The sequence below is a fragment of the Sturnira hondurensis genome, unplaced genomic scaffold, assembly GCF_014824575.4.
Source record: "Sturnira hondurensis isolate 20B ecotype Veracruz unplaced genomic scaffold, ASM1482457v3 Scaffold0009314, whole genome shotgun sequence".
Lineage (NCBI taxonomy): Eukaryota > Metazoa > Chordata > Mammalia > Chiroptera > Phyllostomidae > Sturnira > Sturnira hondurensis.
The window spans coordinates 1,304,665-1,321,423 of record NW_028081945.1 but is presented as its reverse complement, the minus strand read 5'-3'; the positions used below and the strand labels follow the sequence as shown (position 1 = coordinate 1,321,423).

The 16,759-nt window shown below is 32.4% G+C and overlaps 1 protein-coding gene across 4 annotated transcripts in view; it reads left to right on the top strand.

Annotated features, from left to right (window-relative positions):
• The window catches only part of KMT2E (lysine methyltransferase 2E (inactive)), an 89,338-nt gene that overhangs the window by 52,070 nt on the left and 20,509 nt on the right, over window positions 1–16,759 (top strand). For all 4 annotated transcript variants that reach the window (XM_037057065.1, XM_037057064.1, XM_037057063.1 and 1 more), the window contains 9 exons: window positions 361–441; window positions 4,662–4,720; window positions 5,807–5,979; window positions 6,370–6,408; window positions 9,395–9,625; window positions 9,743–9,873; window positions 10,895–11,012; window positions 11,912–12,021; window positions 16,146–16,410. In XM_037057065.1, the coding sequence (XP_036912960.1) occupies window positions 361–441; window positions 4,662–4,720; window positions 5,807–5,979; window positions 6,370–6,408; window positions 9,395–9,625; window positions 9,743–9,873; window positions 10,895–11,012; window positions 11,912–12,021; window positions 16,146–16,410 (1,207 nt within the window). The remainder of the gene's footprint in view (window positions 1–360; window positions 442–4,661; window positions 4,721–5,806; window positions 5,980–6,369; window positions 6,409–9,394; window positions 9,626–9,742; window positions 9,874–10,894; window positions 11,013–11,911; window positions 12,022–16,145; window positions 16,411–16,759) is intronic.

Below are 16,759 nucleotides of genomic sequence, written 5' to 3'. Positions count from 1 at the left end.
CAATGTTCAAGAGAAACATCGATCGGCTACCCCCACAATCACACCCCCAACTGGGGGCCTGGCCCACAACCCAGACATGTGCTCTGACCAGGAATTGAACCAGAGGCCCTTCAGTCTGTGGGAGGACGCCCACCCCACTGACGCACACCAGTCAGGGCTGTCCTCTTGTTTTTACATCTCCAAGTTTTATCTCCCTCAGGATCTATTCTTATGAATTTCTCACAGCACATTTTGGTACTTTTACGGTACTAAACTCAAAGTAGGCACCTAAGTAGTAGTTAAATGGAATATCAAATCTTCATTTAAGGATGATTTTTAAAATACTTTATATGTTCTGCTGTGTTTTTTTTTCTTTTTAAGTGTTTGGCAACATATTGACTGCATGGGGATTGATAGGCAGCATATTCCTGATACATATCTATGTGAACGTTGTCAGCCTCGGTAAGTTGTGCATAGCAATAAAATTGCCAATAATTTTACTTAGATAATCTTTAGTTAATAGAAGCTTATGTCTGGATTCTAGATTAAAAAAAGGAATGGATACTGTATTTTATCAATTCTAGATACACTTTTCATTTTTATGGGTTTTTTTTTGTATTCTGACATCTCTAAAATCAGGAAGAATCTTTCCATTGGTTTACTTTGTAGCATTTTTACTTTAGTAATGATGCATAAGATAATAGTGCATCTTCTAAGTGATGGCATGTTTTTTCATTGGAATGCACTATGTTAAAGAGTTACTAGGAGGACATCGCCTTAGTTTACAGAATTTTGTAAATTGATACTATCTTTCCACCTATTTGCAGTAATGTGTTCCCCCTCCCCCCTGCTCTGTTTTGGTGTTTTTTAAAAATCTTTTTATTACAGACATTTTAAAACTATATAAAAAATAAAATACTATAATGAGCTCACATATTTCCACCACCCTTCTTCAACAGTTGTCAGCAATCTCTTTTCTTTTATATTGCCATGTATTTCTTTTCACCTTCACATACTATTTTAATGTAAATCCCAGGTATGTTATTTTATTCATATATATCTTAGGTATTTAAATATATATTTTTATATTTGTATATAAAATATTTTAAAATAATCATGACCATAAAACCATTATCATACATGGAACAAATCTATTATCTTTTAGCCACTGCTAAAATACTAATTGATTGATATACATCTTGTAAGTCCACAGTAATTTAAACCTACTCCTCTTACCCCACCAACCCAGTCTCCTTTAAAGTCATTCTTTAAATCCATTAATTTATTAAGGGTTGCATATTAGTGACTTATTAATTCTATTGCTCATCACTTGTTAGCTGGAATATTTCTATAGGAAAACATGTCCCCATACTAACTGTTCAGTTCTCTTAAGGTGTATTTCAACAAAGGCAGGATGGATGCTTTGGATTCTTAGCCTCTATTTACCAGTTTTTAGAATAATGAAAAAAAATTTAAGTATCATTATGAACTCAGAGATTGAAACATATTGGATATCAGTCTATTACATCTTCACTGATGTTCAAATTTTGCCCCATTTTTGGTTGATGGCAACCTCTTCAAGTTGGCACTCAGTCATTTCTACAGCACCCCTAGTAGTACTCGATAGTTTTTGTGCTACCTGATACAACAAGATATCTCAAGCTTATCTTATACTTCTATTCCCCAAACTCAGAATTGGTTTTCAAGACCAGAATCTCAAAGAGGTAGTCGTGCTCCTTCCTAATTGGATTGATCACCGTTCCTACATCTGTTTTAGCAAAGCTAGGAAATGTTTTGTTTATTTTTAAGATAAAATACATGAATTTATACTGATAATTGCAATTAAATTTAGGAATACAGGGAAAATAAATAAATTTTATTTAACCTTCTTTGTACTGAGGTCAAATTGGTATATAACATTATGTAAGTTTCAGGGGTATACCGTTGTAATTTGACATCTGCATGCCACTTAACCATTTCTCCGTTTTATCTATATCTCCTTTTATCCAGTTCTCAATAACACGGGCAGTAATGTAATTAGAATAGCATAATTACTGGTACTCATTTTCTTAATCCCGTAGAAGAACACAACAGTCTCAATTGTAGTAATGCCAACGCTAGTACCAACAATATGATTATGTAAAACAGTTTAGTCTTTTTATTCCTTAGTTTTCCCAAAGGATTTATTGTAATTTGTTATATTTAAAGTCTCCTGGAAAAATTGCACTTTGTGGTTATAACACCAACTGGATACACAGTTATGCTGATTATATTAATTTTTATTTTAAAAAATTAGACTTTTTATTTTAACTGTAGATTCACATGCAGTTGTGAAGTAATACAGAGATCCTGTGTATTCTTCACCAGTTTTTCTCAGTAATATCCTATAAAACTGCCAATATGATACAACAAGAATATTGACAAAGCATTTTCATCACAAAGATCCCTCATGTTGTCTTTTATAGTGATACCAGCTTCTCACCTCCTACCCCTCCTGTCCCTGACCTCTGGTAACCATTAATCTAAACTCCATTTCTGTAATTTGTTATTTCAAAAATTTTACATGAATAGAATCATACAGTATATGACCTTTGGGGATTGGCTTTTTTTACTCAGTGCGATTCCCTGGAGAGCAGCCAATTTACTGCATATATCAGTATTTCATTCTTTTTTACTGATGAGTAGTGTTCTGTGATGTATAATATACCACAGTTCATTTAATCATTCACCCGTTGAAGGACATTGGGTTATTTCTACTTTTTAACTATTACAAATGAAGTTGATACGAACATTTGCGTACAGGTTTTGAACCTAAGTTTTATTTTCTCTGGGATATATGCCCAAGAGTGAAATTGCTTAGTCAGATGTTAGTTTAATAAGATATTATGAAACTTTTTTGTAGAGTAGTTGTACCAGTTTACATTCCTACCAGAAATATATGAGGAATCCTATAGTTTTTTAGGATTGGTTTTTGTACTGTATTTCTATAATTATATATTGGTATAATTATTCAAGAAGAGTCCCATTATTTTAAAGTCATATATTTAAAATAAAGTATATTCAAGTAAGTCTAATTTCTATCCCTGTTCCTTGTATCTGCCAAATAACTATTTTTTAAAATATTTTATTTATTTATCTTTAGAGGGGAAGGGAAGGAGAGAGGAAGGAAACATCAGTGTATGGTTGTCTCTCGTACATCCCCTGCTGGGAACTGGCCTGCAACCCAGGCATGTGCCCTGACTGGGAATCGAACCGCGATCATGTGGTTCGCAGGCCCGTGCTCAATCCACTGAGCTACGCCAGCCAAGCCACAATTTTTAAAAAATACCATTTTTCCGTTGTTTTCGTACTAGAATCAGACATGCATATATTTATTGTATTCCCCTCCTTAACTAGGTAAGCAGTATCATATAGAGTTTCTGCCACATTTCTTTTTTTCTCTGAAAAATATATGCTGAAGATCACTACATGGTATATAGAGATTGACTCATTTCTGCTGCTTCAAGGTGCTCCATCTTTTTCATGTACTGTAGTTTATTCACCTAGTCCACTTTGAATGGACATTTGAGTTGTTTCCAGTCTTTTATCATTGTAAATAGAAACAAGATTGTTCAATAAAAGGGTAAATGTAAATGGAAAGTTCTGTCAGATATCACCAAATTTCCCTCCATTAGGAGCTGTACCATTTTGAATTCCCACCAATAGTGGATAAGCATGTCTATTTTCCCAAGCCTCACAATAGAGTGTTTGACAGACTTGGATTTGCCGGTTTAACTAGGTGAGAAATGGTAATCTTAGTGTTACATTTTCCATTTCTTTACTATGAGTGAGGCTTTTCTGAATGATTTTGTTTTACTTTGTAACACCAAGTATTTTTTGATGGGGTAAATATCTGTTGATGAATTCAGTAAGAGCTGATTAAAAACTCACCTTTAGGTAAGGCAGTCGGTTGAACAATATCTGCTTATCTCATTCTGTGATGACTAGGATAGTTATAAGTGATGCCATAGGATCTGTACCTACCATACATATCCTAGTAGACCTAAAGCAAGCCTGTTACTGTGCTGTAGGCATTTCAGTCTAGAGCCCTTATTCTTCCATCTAAAAATAACAATCTAGTGTTATTTGACCTGTGGACTAATAAGTTAGAGAGTAAAACGGGGGGTAGGAGTAAAACAATTACTATTTATGATGTAATGTATTTATTGAGTAGAGGCTGGAGGAGGTTAATGAAATATTTTACTTAATTGTTAAATGTTTAGTATTTATTTCAAAAGTGGAAATAATTTTAGGCAAATGCTATAATGTAAATAGATTCTAATTTAGTGTCATACATTTCTTTTAAGAAATTTAATTTGTGATTTTTGCTACATATGTTGCATTGTTAACATTTTTCCAGACTTTTTGCTTTAAATATTAAATTAAAAAAAGATGTATTAGTTTCTTATGTAAAAATTTATTTTCTTAACAGTTCAATTGTAGTCACTAAACTGGCATCAAATGCTAATGGTGCTAGATCAAGTCCAGTGTAAGGCAAGGGATAGTACATATATTTTATACAGTTGGTTTTCCAGTGAGAACATTAGAGAATTTGTGAGTTTATCACATTAAAAACAAATCTGCTTTGTATCTAAATTCATGAAAGTTTGATTAATAATAATTATGTTAATATTTTAATGTAGGAGTTTGGATAAAGAGAGGGCGGTGCTACTACAACGTCGGAAAAGGGAAAATCTGTCAGGTAGGTGGAAAGGATCTGCACTAAATTAGGGTTAGTGTGATTGAGAGAGTAAGTGGCTTGCATATTTTCAGTTGTACATAAACACCTTACTGATGTATATTGATTATACATAATTTATCATCTCAAATACAGATTTTAAATATGGAAACCAGAGGACAATAAAATAAAAAATTTAAATCATTCACAGCTTTCTATATATAGGTAACCTATTTAGTTAAAGAAGTTAAAATATGTTTGCTCTTTAGAAAGATGGGGATTCATTCGTTTATCATTTGGAATCATGTTTCTTTCATTTTTAGGAGCAGAATTTAGAAGTAGAACATTTGATACAACTTTCATTTTAGCTTAAAACATGTTGATGTCAATATAGGTGGTTTTTGTTTTTAAAGTTTTATTTATTTTTAGAGAAAGGGGAAGGGAAGGAGAAAGAGAGGGAGAGAAACATCAGTGTGTGGTTGCTTCTCATGTGCCCCCAACTGGGGACCTGGCAATCCAGGCATGTGCCCTGACTGGGAATTGAACTGGTGACCCATTGGTTCACAGGCTGGTACTCAATCCACTGAGCCACACCAGCCAGGGCAAAGTGGTTTTGAGTAATGATAGTTTATTGAACTACTCCTGTTTGATTGACATTTGAGTTATTTCTAGTATTTTTTGTTTTTAATACAAATAGTACCTTCAGCAAAACCCTCTTGGATATAAGTCTTATGTCTTTTGCTGTTTTCTCTTTGGATAGATCCCTAGAAATGGGAGTGTTGGGTGAACAGGTTAGCACATACTGAATTTTTCTAGATTTGGCTACCCTTTGAAGGGAATTTCAAATTTCCACTGGCAGTGTATGCAAATGTGTTTCCCACAGTCACTCCACCTCTGTGTTGTCAAACTTTTGTATCCTTTCTAATTTAATGTATGACAACTGACATTTGTAGCTTGCATTTCAAGGTATCAATATGAGTAAGTGAGAAAGTGAAAAAAAAGTTTATTCTTCAGAAAGATGTATATGTTATAGATTCTCATGCAGAATGCTCTTTTATTGTTTAAAATAGAAGTATTATATGTGCATTAATTTTTATTTTGCTTTTGAAGATGGTGATACTAGTGCAACTGAGAGTGGTGATGAGGTTCCTGTGGAATTATATACTGCGTTTCAGCATACCCCAACATCACTTACTTTAACTGCTTCAAGAGTTTCTAAGGTTAATGATAAAAGAAGGAAAAAAAGTGGGGAGAAAGAACAAAACATTTCAAAATGTAAAAAAGTAAGTTTTTCATTTTTTTAGATGAGTAAGATAGAAGGCTGTGGGAGCTGAAAGGAATTTTACAGGAATTACTATATTTTTTATATCCTTTCAATGTTTAGCAAATGTTTTTCTATGGTTGTAATGGTGATCACACAGAAAACTTAGACTTTTTCTTAGCATTATATCATAAACATATTTCATGTTCTTATATAGTCTGTATTCTATTTTTAATAGTAGAATAGTATTCTGGTAGATGACTTTATTTACTTAAACATTTCCCTAGTTCTTGTGATATTGGTTATACCAAACTTTTTGTTATATTGTGAGACTTCAATAAAAAGCTGCAGTAAACCGATTGATTCTTAAGTTTTAATTATATCCAAAACTCAGATTTCCATTTTATTTCAGGCCTTTCGTGAAGGATCTAGGAAATCATCAAGAGTTAAGGTAAACATGTTAAATTTAAACCCTTAATAGCAGCTGTCAATTACTCAGGAGAGTTTACTAAGTGTTATTTGTTCATAATTTTTGTGCTTTTTTTCAGTGTATGTCATTTCATTGCTTATTGTTTTTATCAGAATTGGAGCCGTAGAGAATTCTAATTAGATAAATATACCACTCTGAGTTTATTAACACTGTTTAAAAAGAGCCAAAATGAGGTGATGCATCAGCAATTTCTAATACTAAAATTTTGAGTAATCTGAATTTCAGTTATTATTGCATTCCATGTCCCCAGTATATTAGATGTTAATATACTAGACATATGAATGCAAAATCACATTTGGAATTTGAAAATTTGCTCCTTTGCGTAGTTCAGATTCCAGTGATTTAGTTATCAGTTGTTATAAAATACTATAGAATCATAGATCCACCATATAAGTAAAGACTAGTCACTTATACCTTGAATTAATTAGAATAAATCCTCAATTTTGTAGATGCCAGGATTGCTGAGAGAAGCAAGGTTCCCCACCTCTGCCTCCCTCTAAGAGATAGGCTTGTGTTGGATCACAGAGATCAGCTGTACAGTTCTACTATAGCTTTTAAATTAGGCAGTAAAGATGAGTGGGTTTTTCATATTGTCAGATGTTAAAATAGGATGTGGGGAGCATGTTACAGTATATGTTATTCACATGGTATAATTATTCAATGATTATTCATAATAATTTTTCATAATAATTCATTATTTCACATGCCTAGAAAACAAATCATTAAACAGTTGTGCAGTGATTATTTGGGGGTATTTTTATCTTTCTTAAGCATGTTGATACCATCAAATGCATGGTATCACTCAGAATACATTAAGTCCAAAGTTTCATGAAATGTGCTTTAAGTTAGGTTTTTATACTTACTATGCTAAACTTGGTTTTATGGTATTTTCTCTGACACAGAATAAAGAGATTTGAAAATGTTTTTGGATTAAGCTGTTAGAAAAATTGGTACTCCAGCAATTTTCCTTTTTTCCCAATTTATCTAATCACTTCAATAGCAGGCCTAATGAGGAAGAAGCATGTTTTACTTAGCTAAAAAAGTTTCATTTATTATGTAGAGTAGTGAGTTTTTGTACATCTTTTAAAAATAGCTTTTTCTTACCTTAAAGATATCTTTAAAATCGTTACAGTTTTAATATATAATTCTCTAGCATTTATAAGGTTCAAGAAATATAGAAGAGCTGTGTTCAAGATATACCATGTTCAGTATACAGGGTTTTTTCCAGGGGGCGGCAGGGGGAGACGCAAAACAGGAAAATTTGAAAACTGGATAGATTTCTTTTAAAAAGCTGAGGGAAGACTTAATATGTAGTGACCCATTTGTATAAATATCTGTTCTTTATCAAGTGATGATTATAGTGTAGAATAGGTAAGTACATAAAAATATCAGTTAGTGGAATAAACCTATCTCCACCAAATAGTTGAGCAACTTACTATATAGTTGATGCTGGGGTTGCGGACATCAACTCCCTATGCAGTTAAAAATTCAAGTATAACTCTAGACTCCTCAAAACTTAAGTTGTCATTTGATGCCCAAGTAAACTTGGTTCCAGGGTCCCCTACAGATATCAAGTCCCTGTATAAGACGGCATAGATCCGTACATACAGTCAGGCCCCTGCATCTGCAGACTCCCAGCCATAGATTGAAAACAACATAGGTATTTATTGAAAAAAAAAATCCACATATAACTGGAACACAATTCAGACCTATGTTCACGGTTCAATTGTAGTTTGCTTTATTGTAGAATAGAATATGGAAGGTTGACTGATGGTAAATTTTAGTGTTTCTATATACATGTAAATGTCTTAACAGGATATTTAAGGGTCTTTGTGAAATCTGTATATGATGTTAAAATTTCAGTTATTTATAGATACTGTTAGTCTGTAAAATAAAAAATTTCTCATGCTGCCTTTTAGGGTTGTTCATATAGAAAAAAATTGTTTCTCAAAGTTTAATATTATAGATAGAAAATAGTGAATGGCATTTACAACTAAATTGAAATTTCACACGTTAAATGTTGTACATTTGAATTATGCTAATAATAAGGTAAAATATATGTTCTTGTTATCAGCATTAATTGATTTTTATTCAAAGATTGCAAGAAAGAATTATTTGTGGGAGTTCTGGTTTTAATAAATTTTTTAAATGTATGGTAACTGTGCTTTTCTATAAATCGCATCCCAGTGAAAAAAAGTTCCCCATTTTGTTTTGTAACATGAAGAAGAAAGGTGGTAACTTTATTACTTGGCATTTATTCTTATCTTACAGGTTTTAATAGGGGCTATAGAGGAGGAATAAGCACTTAAGCTTGAAGGTCCTTGCCCTCATTATGACCCTTGAATTTAGGCTATGGACCATTTGGGTCATTTCACATTCTATAAAACATTCACATCTCAGATTTATACTGTGGACAACTGGAATTACACTAAATTAAGATATCAACGTATATTTTTGTTATAAAACATTAAAATTTTAGTATTATATAAAATCAGTATATATTTAATATGCAGTATGTGTAGTTTATATGATAATCACATTCGGTTCAGTAGAACTGTGAATACAGAATAGATATTGTCAGTCTCTAAAATAAAAGATTTCATTTGCTATCTTTTTCTAACCATTATCCGACAGTCACTGCAAATCTTTGGGTTTGCAATTTTATTGATAGCCTCCATTGGCTACAGTAGTGATGATGAAACTTCAATTTCTACTATTCCAAGTTAACTCGGCTTTCTTTCATTTTCCAACTCATGTTTGTGTTGCATGCAGTATAAAAATATAGTAAGCTGCTCATTTATGGTCGTTATTTCACTAGGACCAACTTAGCCTAATATTATTTCTAGTTTATATTTTGTATAGATTGTCATTTATTTTCTGCATGTTGTGTATGTATGTATAAATACTTAAAGTCCAGATATTGATGCTTAGTTTGCTGTGATTTTAGGGTTCAGCTCCAGAGATTGATCCTTCATCTGATGGTTCAAATTTTGGATGGGAGACAAAAATCAAAGCATGGATGGATCGATATGAAGAGGCAAATAATAACCAGTATAGTGAGAGTGTTCAGAGGGAGGCACAAAGAATAGCTCTGAGATTAGGCAGTGGAAATGACAAAAAAGAGATAAATAAATCAAATTTGAATACCAACAATTTGCTCTTCAAACCTCCTGTAGAGGTAAATATATCATTTGCCAAAAAGTAATAAAACAAAATCCTTTTTCTACTGTATATCTTAAGTAGTTAGATTAAAAGCATTAAGGCTTAATTAATCTCAGTATTTCTCTGACTTTAGAGCCATATACAAAAAAATAAGAAAATTCTGAAATCTGCAAAAGATTTGCCTCCTGATGCACTTATCATTGAATATAGAGGGAAATTTATGCTAAGAGAACAATTTGAAGCAAATGGATATTTCTTTAAGAGGTATGTTCATTTATTTCTCCATAGTAGTTTTCCATAGTTATATATGGAATTTTGGCTATTTTAGTGAGATGCTGTGTTTATATGTACTTTGTTTTCATAAGTGATCATTTTACATTTAAAACTGTAGTGTAGTTGAACAGTGACATTTGAACTATACTAAAATATAACAACATAAAAGTGCAGAGATATATTCATCAGTCTCTTACCCATTTTTATCTTGCTGACACTAAAAAAAATCTACTTCAGAGATAAACTGCAGCAATATAGGAGTATGTTAATTAAAAACTCAATTACCTGAGATTAAAGGAATTATCAATCCAGGATCTTTCCTAATTTCTTGTAATATAATTGCTAGAATTTGAGAAGACCATTGGTGACTGTCACAAGCAAAAACTACTTCCTCTTAATTAGATAGTGTTTGATTTGGTTTTATATTATTGCCACCATTTTCAACTCCCACTTTTCTGGGTGTGGAATGGTTTTGGAGGCCTTTTTTGTAGTTTGTAATTTGGGGGAGAAATAGATGTGATCCTGTCATAGCCATGCTTCGCTGAGGTATAGAAGTATTATGTTTATATCTCTAGGGAGATAACACTCTCAGTCTATATACTATAATTACTAAAAATAATCTCTTGTTTATATTTCTTGTTGTTTCTTGAGTTTTTACTTAAGATACAAAAGATATATGAGACTCCTTCCCTTTTACATAGATTTGACTGAAACTGTTATAAATGAAACACAAATGCACTATGAGGTGGGGACTTTAAAGCCATCCAGTTACGAGTACTTGCTTTTTATCTTTGTAAATTTGAATTTCTACCTCCAGTTAATTACCTTTGATTTATGTAAGGATATAGGAACAGATAAAAAATCTTACTAGGATGAACTGTGGTTAAGAATAGGTTCTATTATCAAACTGCTTTATAATTCAACTCTTGGCTTTACTACTTACTGTGAGTCTTTTAGAAGTTTTCTTAAAGTCAAAATGTTAATAGCTTATAATGTATTTCTTTCTTTATAGACCATACCCTTTTGTTTTATTCTATTCTAAATTTCATGGGCTAGAAATGTGTGTTGATGCAAGGACTTTTGGGAATGAGGCTCGGTTCATTAGGCGTTCTTGTACACCCAATGCAGAGGTAAGCTTATTAGAAACATTTTTTGGAGATGGGTTGGTGGGGTGTGGAACCTGAGTATTAACCCCAGTAGTTTGGGATAGCCTAAAAACACTTATTAACAACTGATGCATTTTATACTACAGCATCTTTCCATTGTGAAGTTAGGTGAAAGAGGCTTTGCAGTCTTAAAAATTAATACTTTGCACATTAAAGAAATTGCAATGTTCCTTCTAGGAGGAAATATTAGACTTCTGTTTATCCTAGAAGCTCTATAAATGTGGCTCAAATACATGTTCTGATTTGATCACAGTAGACAAAGGTGAAAGCTGAAATAGCTTTTGTACATGCTACAATAAAATTGTGTTTTAATGTGGAAAAATACACTTTCAATTTTATAGTTATATAATATTAGTTAAGAATGTAGATTTTGAAGCCAGACTTACTAGATTTATGCCTTCTCAGTGATTAACTCAATTTACAACCTTGTCTACACTTGTTTTATCTGTAAAAAGGAGTTGTCATGTAAAGTACCTAGAACAGTATCTGTCATAGAAAAGTATAGGGTTAGCTGTACCGTTACTGCATTTCATCAAATCAAAGATACTGTCACTTTAAAAACTCCCAATTTCAGAGATACTAAAAGGTGAAAAAATATGCGTTGTAGAGTTGATGAAATATGGTTTCTTTATAATACTTTATAGTGGACTGTAGAGTTTCCATCAGACTTGCATTGATGTTATCTTTTTCCCAGTTGATAACCAGTGATTTACAGTTATAAGTCTTATAATTAATGCCATATTTTCTGTGTTGTATTTGTGAATTCCTTTGAAGAGTTTTCAAAATTGTAGGATAAGATGCTCCTAAGGATAGAATATAACCTATAGAAATCTTTTTATAGAAATTATTCTTTTAATTAACAGGTGAGGCATGAGATTGAAGATGGAACCATACATCTTTACATTTATTCTATACAAAGTATTCCCAAGGGAACTGAAATTACTATTGCCTTTGATTTTGACTATGGAAACTGGTAAGTTCAAATCTGTAAATATGTTATCTGTTGTTTCAAAATAGTTCCTTAATGTCCTCAAAAAATTAGTTTGTCCTTTTTTTCTAGTTTTTTATATTTATTTATCTGAGACAAAGAACTTGAAAACAAGCAGTTTGGTATCCAGATCCATTACAGCAGTGCTGCTTAGTTCTTTTCCAGACTTTCCTTAATTACTATTGTAATGAAAATGCTAATGGAAATTGTGATTGGTAATCCTAATTCAGCCATCCAACACTGACCTTGTTTTGTTTTGTTGAAGGTTTTATTTATTTTTAGAGAGAGGAGAAGGGAGGTAGAAAGAGAGGGTGAGAAACATCAATGTGAGAGAGAAGCATCAGTCTCTTTGTTGCTTCTAGTGTGTGGCCTGACCAGGAATTGAACCAGTGACCTTTTGCTTAGGATGATGCCCAGCCAACTGAGCCACACCAGTCAGGGCACACTTTCCCTTTTGTATAACTTTGTTTATGTAGAATTTTCCCTTCTGTTTTTTATTTAAGTATAATTGGTATACAATATTTTATTAGTTATATTAGTTTCAAGTGTTCCATATAGTGGTTCAGCATTTTTTACCTTACAGTGTGATCACCCCATTAATTCTAATACATCATGTAAACATCACAATATTATTGACTATTTTCCTTCACCTTTTTCACCTATCTCTCTACCCTCCTCCCCTCTAGGAACCATCCTTTAGTCTCTGTTTCTCAGTCTGTTTTTGCTTTGTTTTTTATTTTTTATAGACCACGTACAAGTAAAACTGTACATTGTCTTTCTCTGTCAGACTTAACTTCACATAGCATAATTTCCTCTAGATCTATCCATGCTGTTGCAAATGGCAAATTTTCATTCTTTATCATTGTGTGTGTGCATATACCTAATACATCTTCTTTATACATTCATCTGTTTATGAGTTGTTTCTGTATCTTGGCTGTTGTAACTAATGGTCCAGTGAACATACAGATGTATATATCTGTTCAAATTAGTGTTTTCGTTTTCCTCCAATAAATACTCAGAAGTATATCCGTGGTTGTATGGTAGATCTGTTTTCAATTTTTTGATGAATTTCCAAACCGTTTTTCATAGTCACACCAATTTGCAGCCCCACCAACAGTGCAAAAGGGTTCCCCTTTTCTCCACATCTTCGCCAACACATTATTTGTTGACTTTTTGATGTGAGGTAGTATCTCATTGATTTGCATTTTCCTTCTGATTAGTAATGTTGAGCATCTTTTCATATATCTGTTGGCTATCTCTCTTCTTTTTTTTGGAGAAATGTCTTCTTGTGTCCTCTGCCCATTTTTTGATTGGATTTTTTTTTTAAGTTTTGTGAGTTCCTATGTATTTTGGCTGTCAACCCCTTATTTGATATATCATTTGCAAATATCTTCGCCTTTTTGGTAAGTTGTCTTTGTTTTGTTGATGGTTTCCTTCACTGTGCAGAAGCTTTTCAATTTGCTGAAGTCCCCATTTGTTTATTTTTGCTTTTGTTTCACTTGCTCAAGGAGACATATCCAAAAGATAACACTCAGACTACTGTCAGATAGTTTACTGCATCTGTTTTCTTTCAGGAGTTTTATGATTTCAGGCCTTACATTTAAGTCTTCAATCCATTTTGGGTTTATTTTTGTATATGTTGTAAGAGAGTAATCCAGTTTTATTTTTTGCACATATTTGTCCAGTTTTCCCAATACTACTTGAAGAAGCTTTCATTTCTCCATTTTATGTTCTTTTCTCCTTTGTCCTTAAATAGAACTAATATTTTTATACTTTTTAAATAAATGTAAATTATAATCTGTATGATTTTGCATTTATCTTTTCTCATTTATTTTGTGATTCAGTTCTATTGTTGTTTGCAGCTGTAGTTAATTTCTTTTACTGTTGATGGTATTTGTCTATTCCACTATTGGTGGACATTTAGATTTATAAACAGTGCTCGTATGGCTTTATAAACATGTCCGCATATATACATGTTCTCTTCACAGTGGGGACCTACAGGTAGAATTGCTGGGTTGTAGAATGTGCATAGCCTCAGTTTATATTAAACATAGGGGAATGCTCAGTTCATATTCCTAGTTTTACTTACTTGCTCCACTTTACTGTAAAACTTTAAAAATTGATGCTAATCCATTTGAAATGACATATTTTTATATTTTAAATTACACTATCCTTGATTATGAACCCAAGGATCTTTTAATCTATTTGTGATTTTGGTTTTTCTGTCTCATGAACTGCCTAATCATCTCTTCTTTTTTTTTCTGTTGGGTAGTCTTTCTCTTACTGACTTCTGCAAGGGGGCATTATAAGCATTTCAGTTCACTTCCTCCTATTCTGTATTTTATTTAAAAAAATTTTTTTTTAAAGATTTTATTTATTTATCTTCAGAGAGGAAGGAGAGAGGGAGAGAAATATCAATGTATGGTTGCCTTTCATGTGTCCCCTGCTGGGAGTTGGCCTGCAGGGAACCAGCCTGCAACCCAGGCATGTGCCCTGGCTGGGAATCGAACCGCGATCCTCTGGTTCACAGGCCCGCGCTCAATCCACTGAGCTACACCAGCCAGGGCCTATTTTTAAAATTTCGTGTGGTACCCTATTTAAATTGCAGAAGTTTTTAATGTTCATTTTGGTCTCAGTCAAAACTCTTCAGTATGCATCTGTATTTCATTGTTAAGTTAGATTTATCACAATACTTTAAGTGTTTCCTTTTTGGCCCTTTCTCCCTCAGACGGTAGAAATTAGGAAAATGGCTCTGTGCTTATTGCTTTCAGAGACTGTATTCCATAATGGTTAATATAAGCTTTTTATAACCTGTCTGGTTTCCAATTCTAGCTTGGTCACTTACTAGCTATGTAACCTTGGACCAGTTTCTTCATCTCTTTGTGCCTCAGTACCTCATATATACTGTGAGAATAATAGTAACCTTATAGATTTTTTTAAGATTCAGTGAGTTAACATATGTTAAAAGTTCCTCACACAAAATAAGTAGCTTAATACACACTAGCTGTTGCCATCATTATTTGTACTTCTGTTATCCTAATATGAAAGAAGAGATCTAGAAAGTTTCAAACTAGTTCCTATTAACATCTAATTTAGGAAGGTGAAAGGTGTAGACCATAAGTGTTTGAATTCTTTTGAATTTCATAGAATTAGGCCATTTTGACTTGTACCTTTTTACCAGTGTTGAAAGTGAATGAGTAGGAGTATTAGAAACTTGGAAAAGTAAATTATTTTTATTGTCAACACACATTGAGCTACTTGAAACATGCAAAGTGGGAGGCTTCTTTTTTTGTTTAACATGGGTTTGGGTATTTAGTCTGTGTTCTAAATATGAACTAAATCTCGGTTGTAGAGATAAAGATCAGAACATTAAGAAATATTGAGAGATGAAAAGTGTGGGCTCTAGACTTGGATCTGAATGCCATCCCTGCCACTTATGAACTGTGTAACTTTGGGCAAGATAGTGTTTCTCTGAGATTTAATCTCATCTATAAAATGAGAGTAATAATAATCACTACTGTGGAGATGAAAGAGAATTTTTCAAGCTTCCATTTGAAAGAGGGAACACTTAAAGAGGGGCAAAAGGAAGTGTTACCTAAAAATTTTTTCAGAGTAGATTTTTAAAGAAACCTGGTTATTGAAATAAATTGTAAAGTATGAGAGAGACTAGTTAAGGTTTGGTATTTATTATACCTAGCATTTTTAAATTTAGGTCAAATTTAGGATCAGTATTTTGTCATTTGTATAAGTGTATATACTTTATAACATTCTGGGGCCACTGAAGTATGGTTTTTGTTTTAATGTGAGCCACAGTATTGTTTTACCTAAACAGATTCAATTTTAATTTATTGGAGTTTTTTTCTATCAACTACTACTAGTTACCCTTATGATTGCAATTGGAGGCCCAGAAATCAGCTTTTATTGTATTGTTTTTATAATAAAATTGTTTTATGATAGTTACCAGAAATGCAAATTTAGTAAAAAGGAAGGACTGTGTACAGTTAGTAATAGCACACAATTTTGTGGCCTTGCAGCTTAAAATGGATTAAAAATTGTATAGTTTTCTTTTTTTATGTCTTGAATAAATATTTAACTGGTTCCCTTTCCAGTAAGTACAAAGTGGATTGTGCGTGCCTCAAAGAAAATCCAGAGTGCCCTGTTCTAAAACGTAGTTCTGAGTCCACGGAAAACATCAACAGTGGTTATGAAACCAGAAGAAAAAAAGGAAAAAAAGAAAAGGATATTCCAAAAGAAAAAGATACACAAAACCAAAATATTACTTTAGATTGTGAAGGAACGACACATAAAATGAAGAGCCCAGATACTAAACAGAGAAAGCTTTCTCCACTGAGACTATCAGTATCAAATAATCAGGTACTGAATTGTGTGTGCTCTGCTGATTCTTAATGAAAGAAGTTAACTAAGAAAAATAATTTGTCATATTTGAACCTTTTTTGTTTTATGTAAAATGGTTTAAAATTTTTAAGTTTATTACTTAATGAAGTACTTATAAATGCAAAATACAGATTCTGCTTGAGTTTATACAATATTTGTTAAACTACTAAGAAACTACTCACCCAGCACATTCTTACAGAATTAAATATAAGATTTAGCTAAGACTGAGTATTTTAGAAAATCCTTTCAGATTACAGTGTCCTTGTATTTATAGTAAGTGTTTTTATTTAATATCTTAAACCATAAAATTTAATATCTTAAACCATAA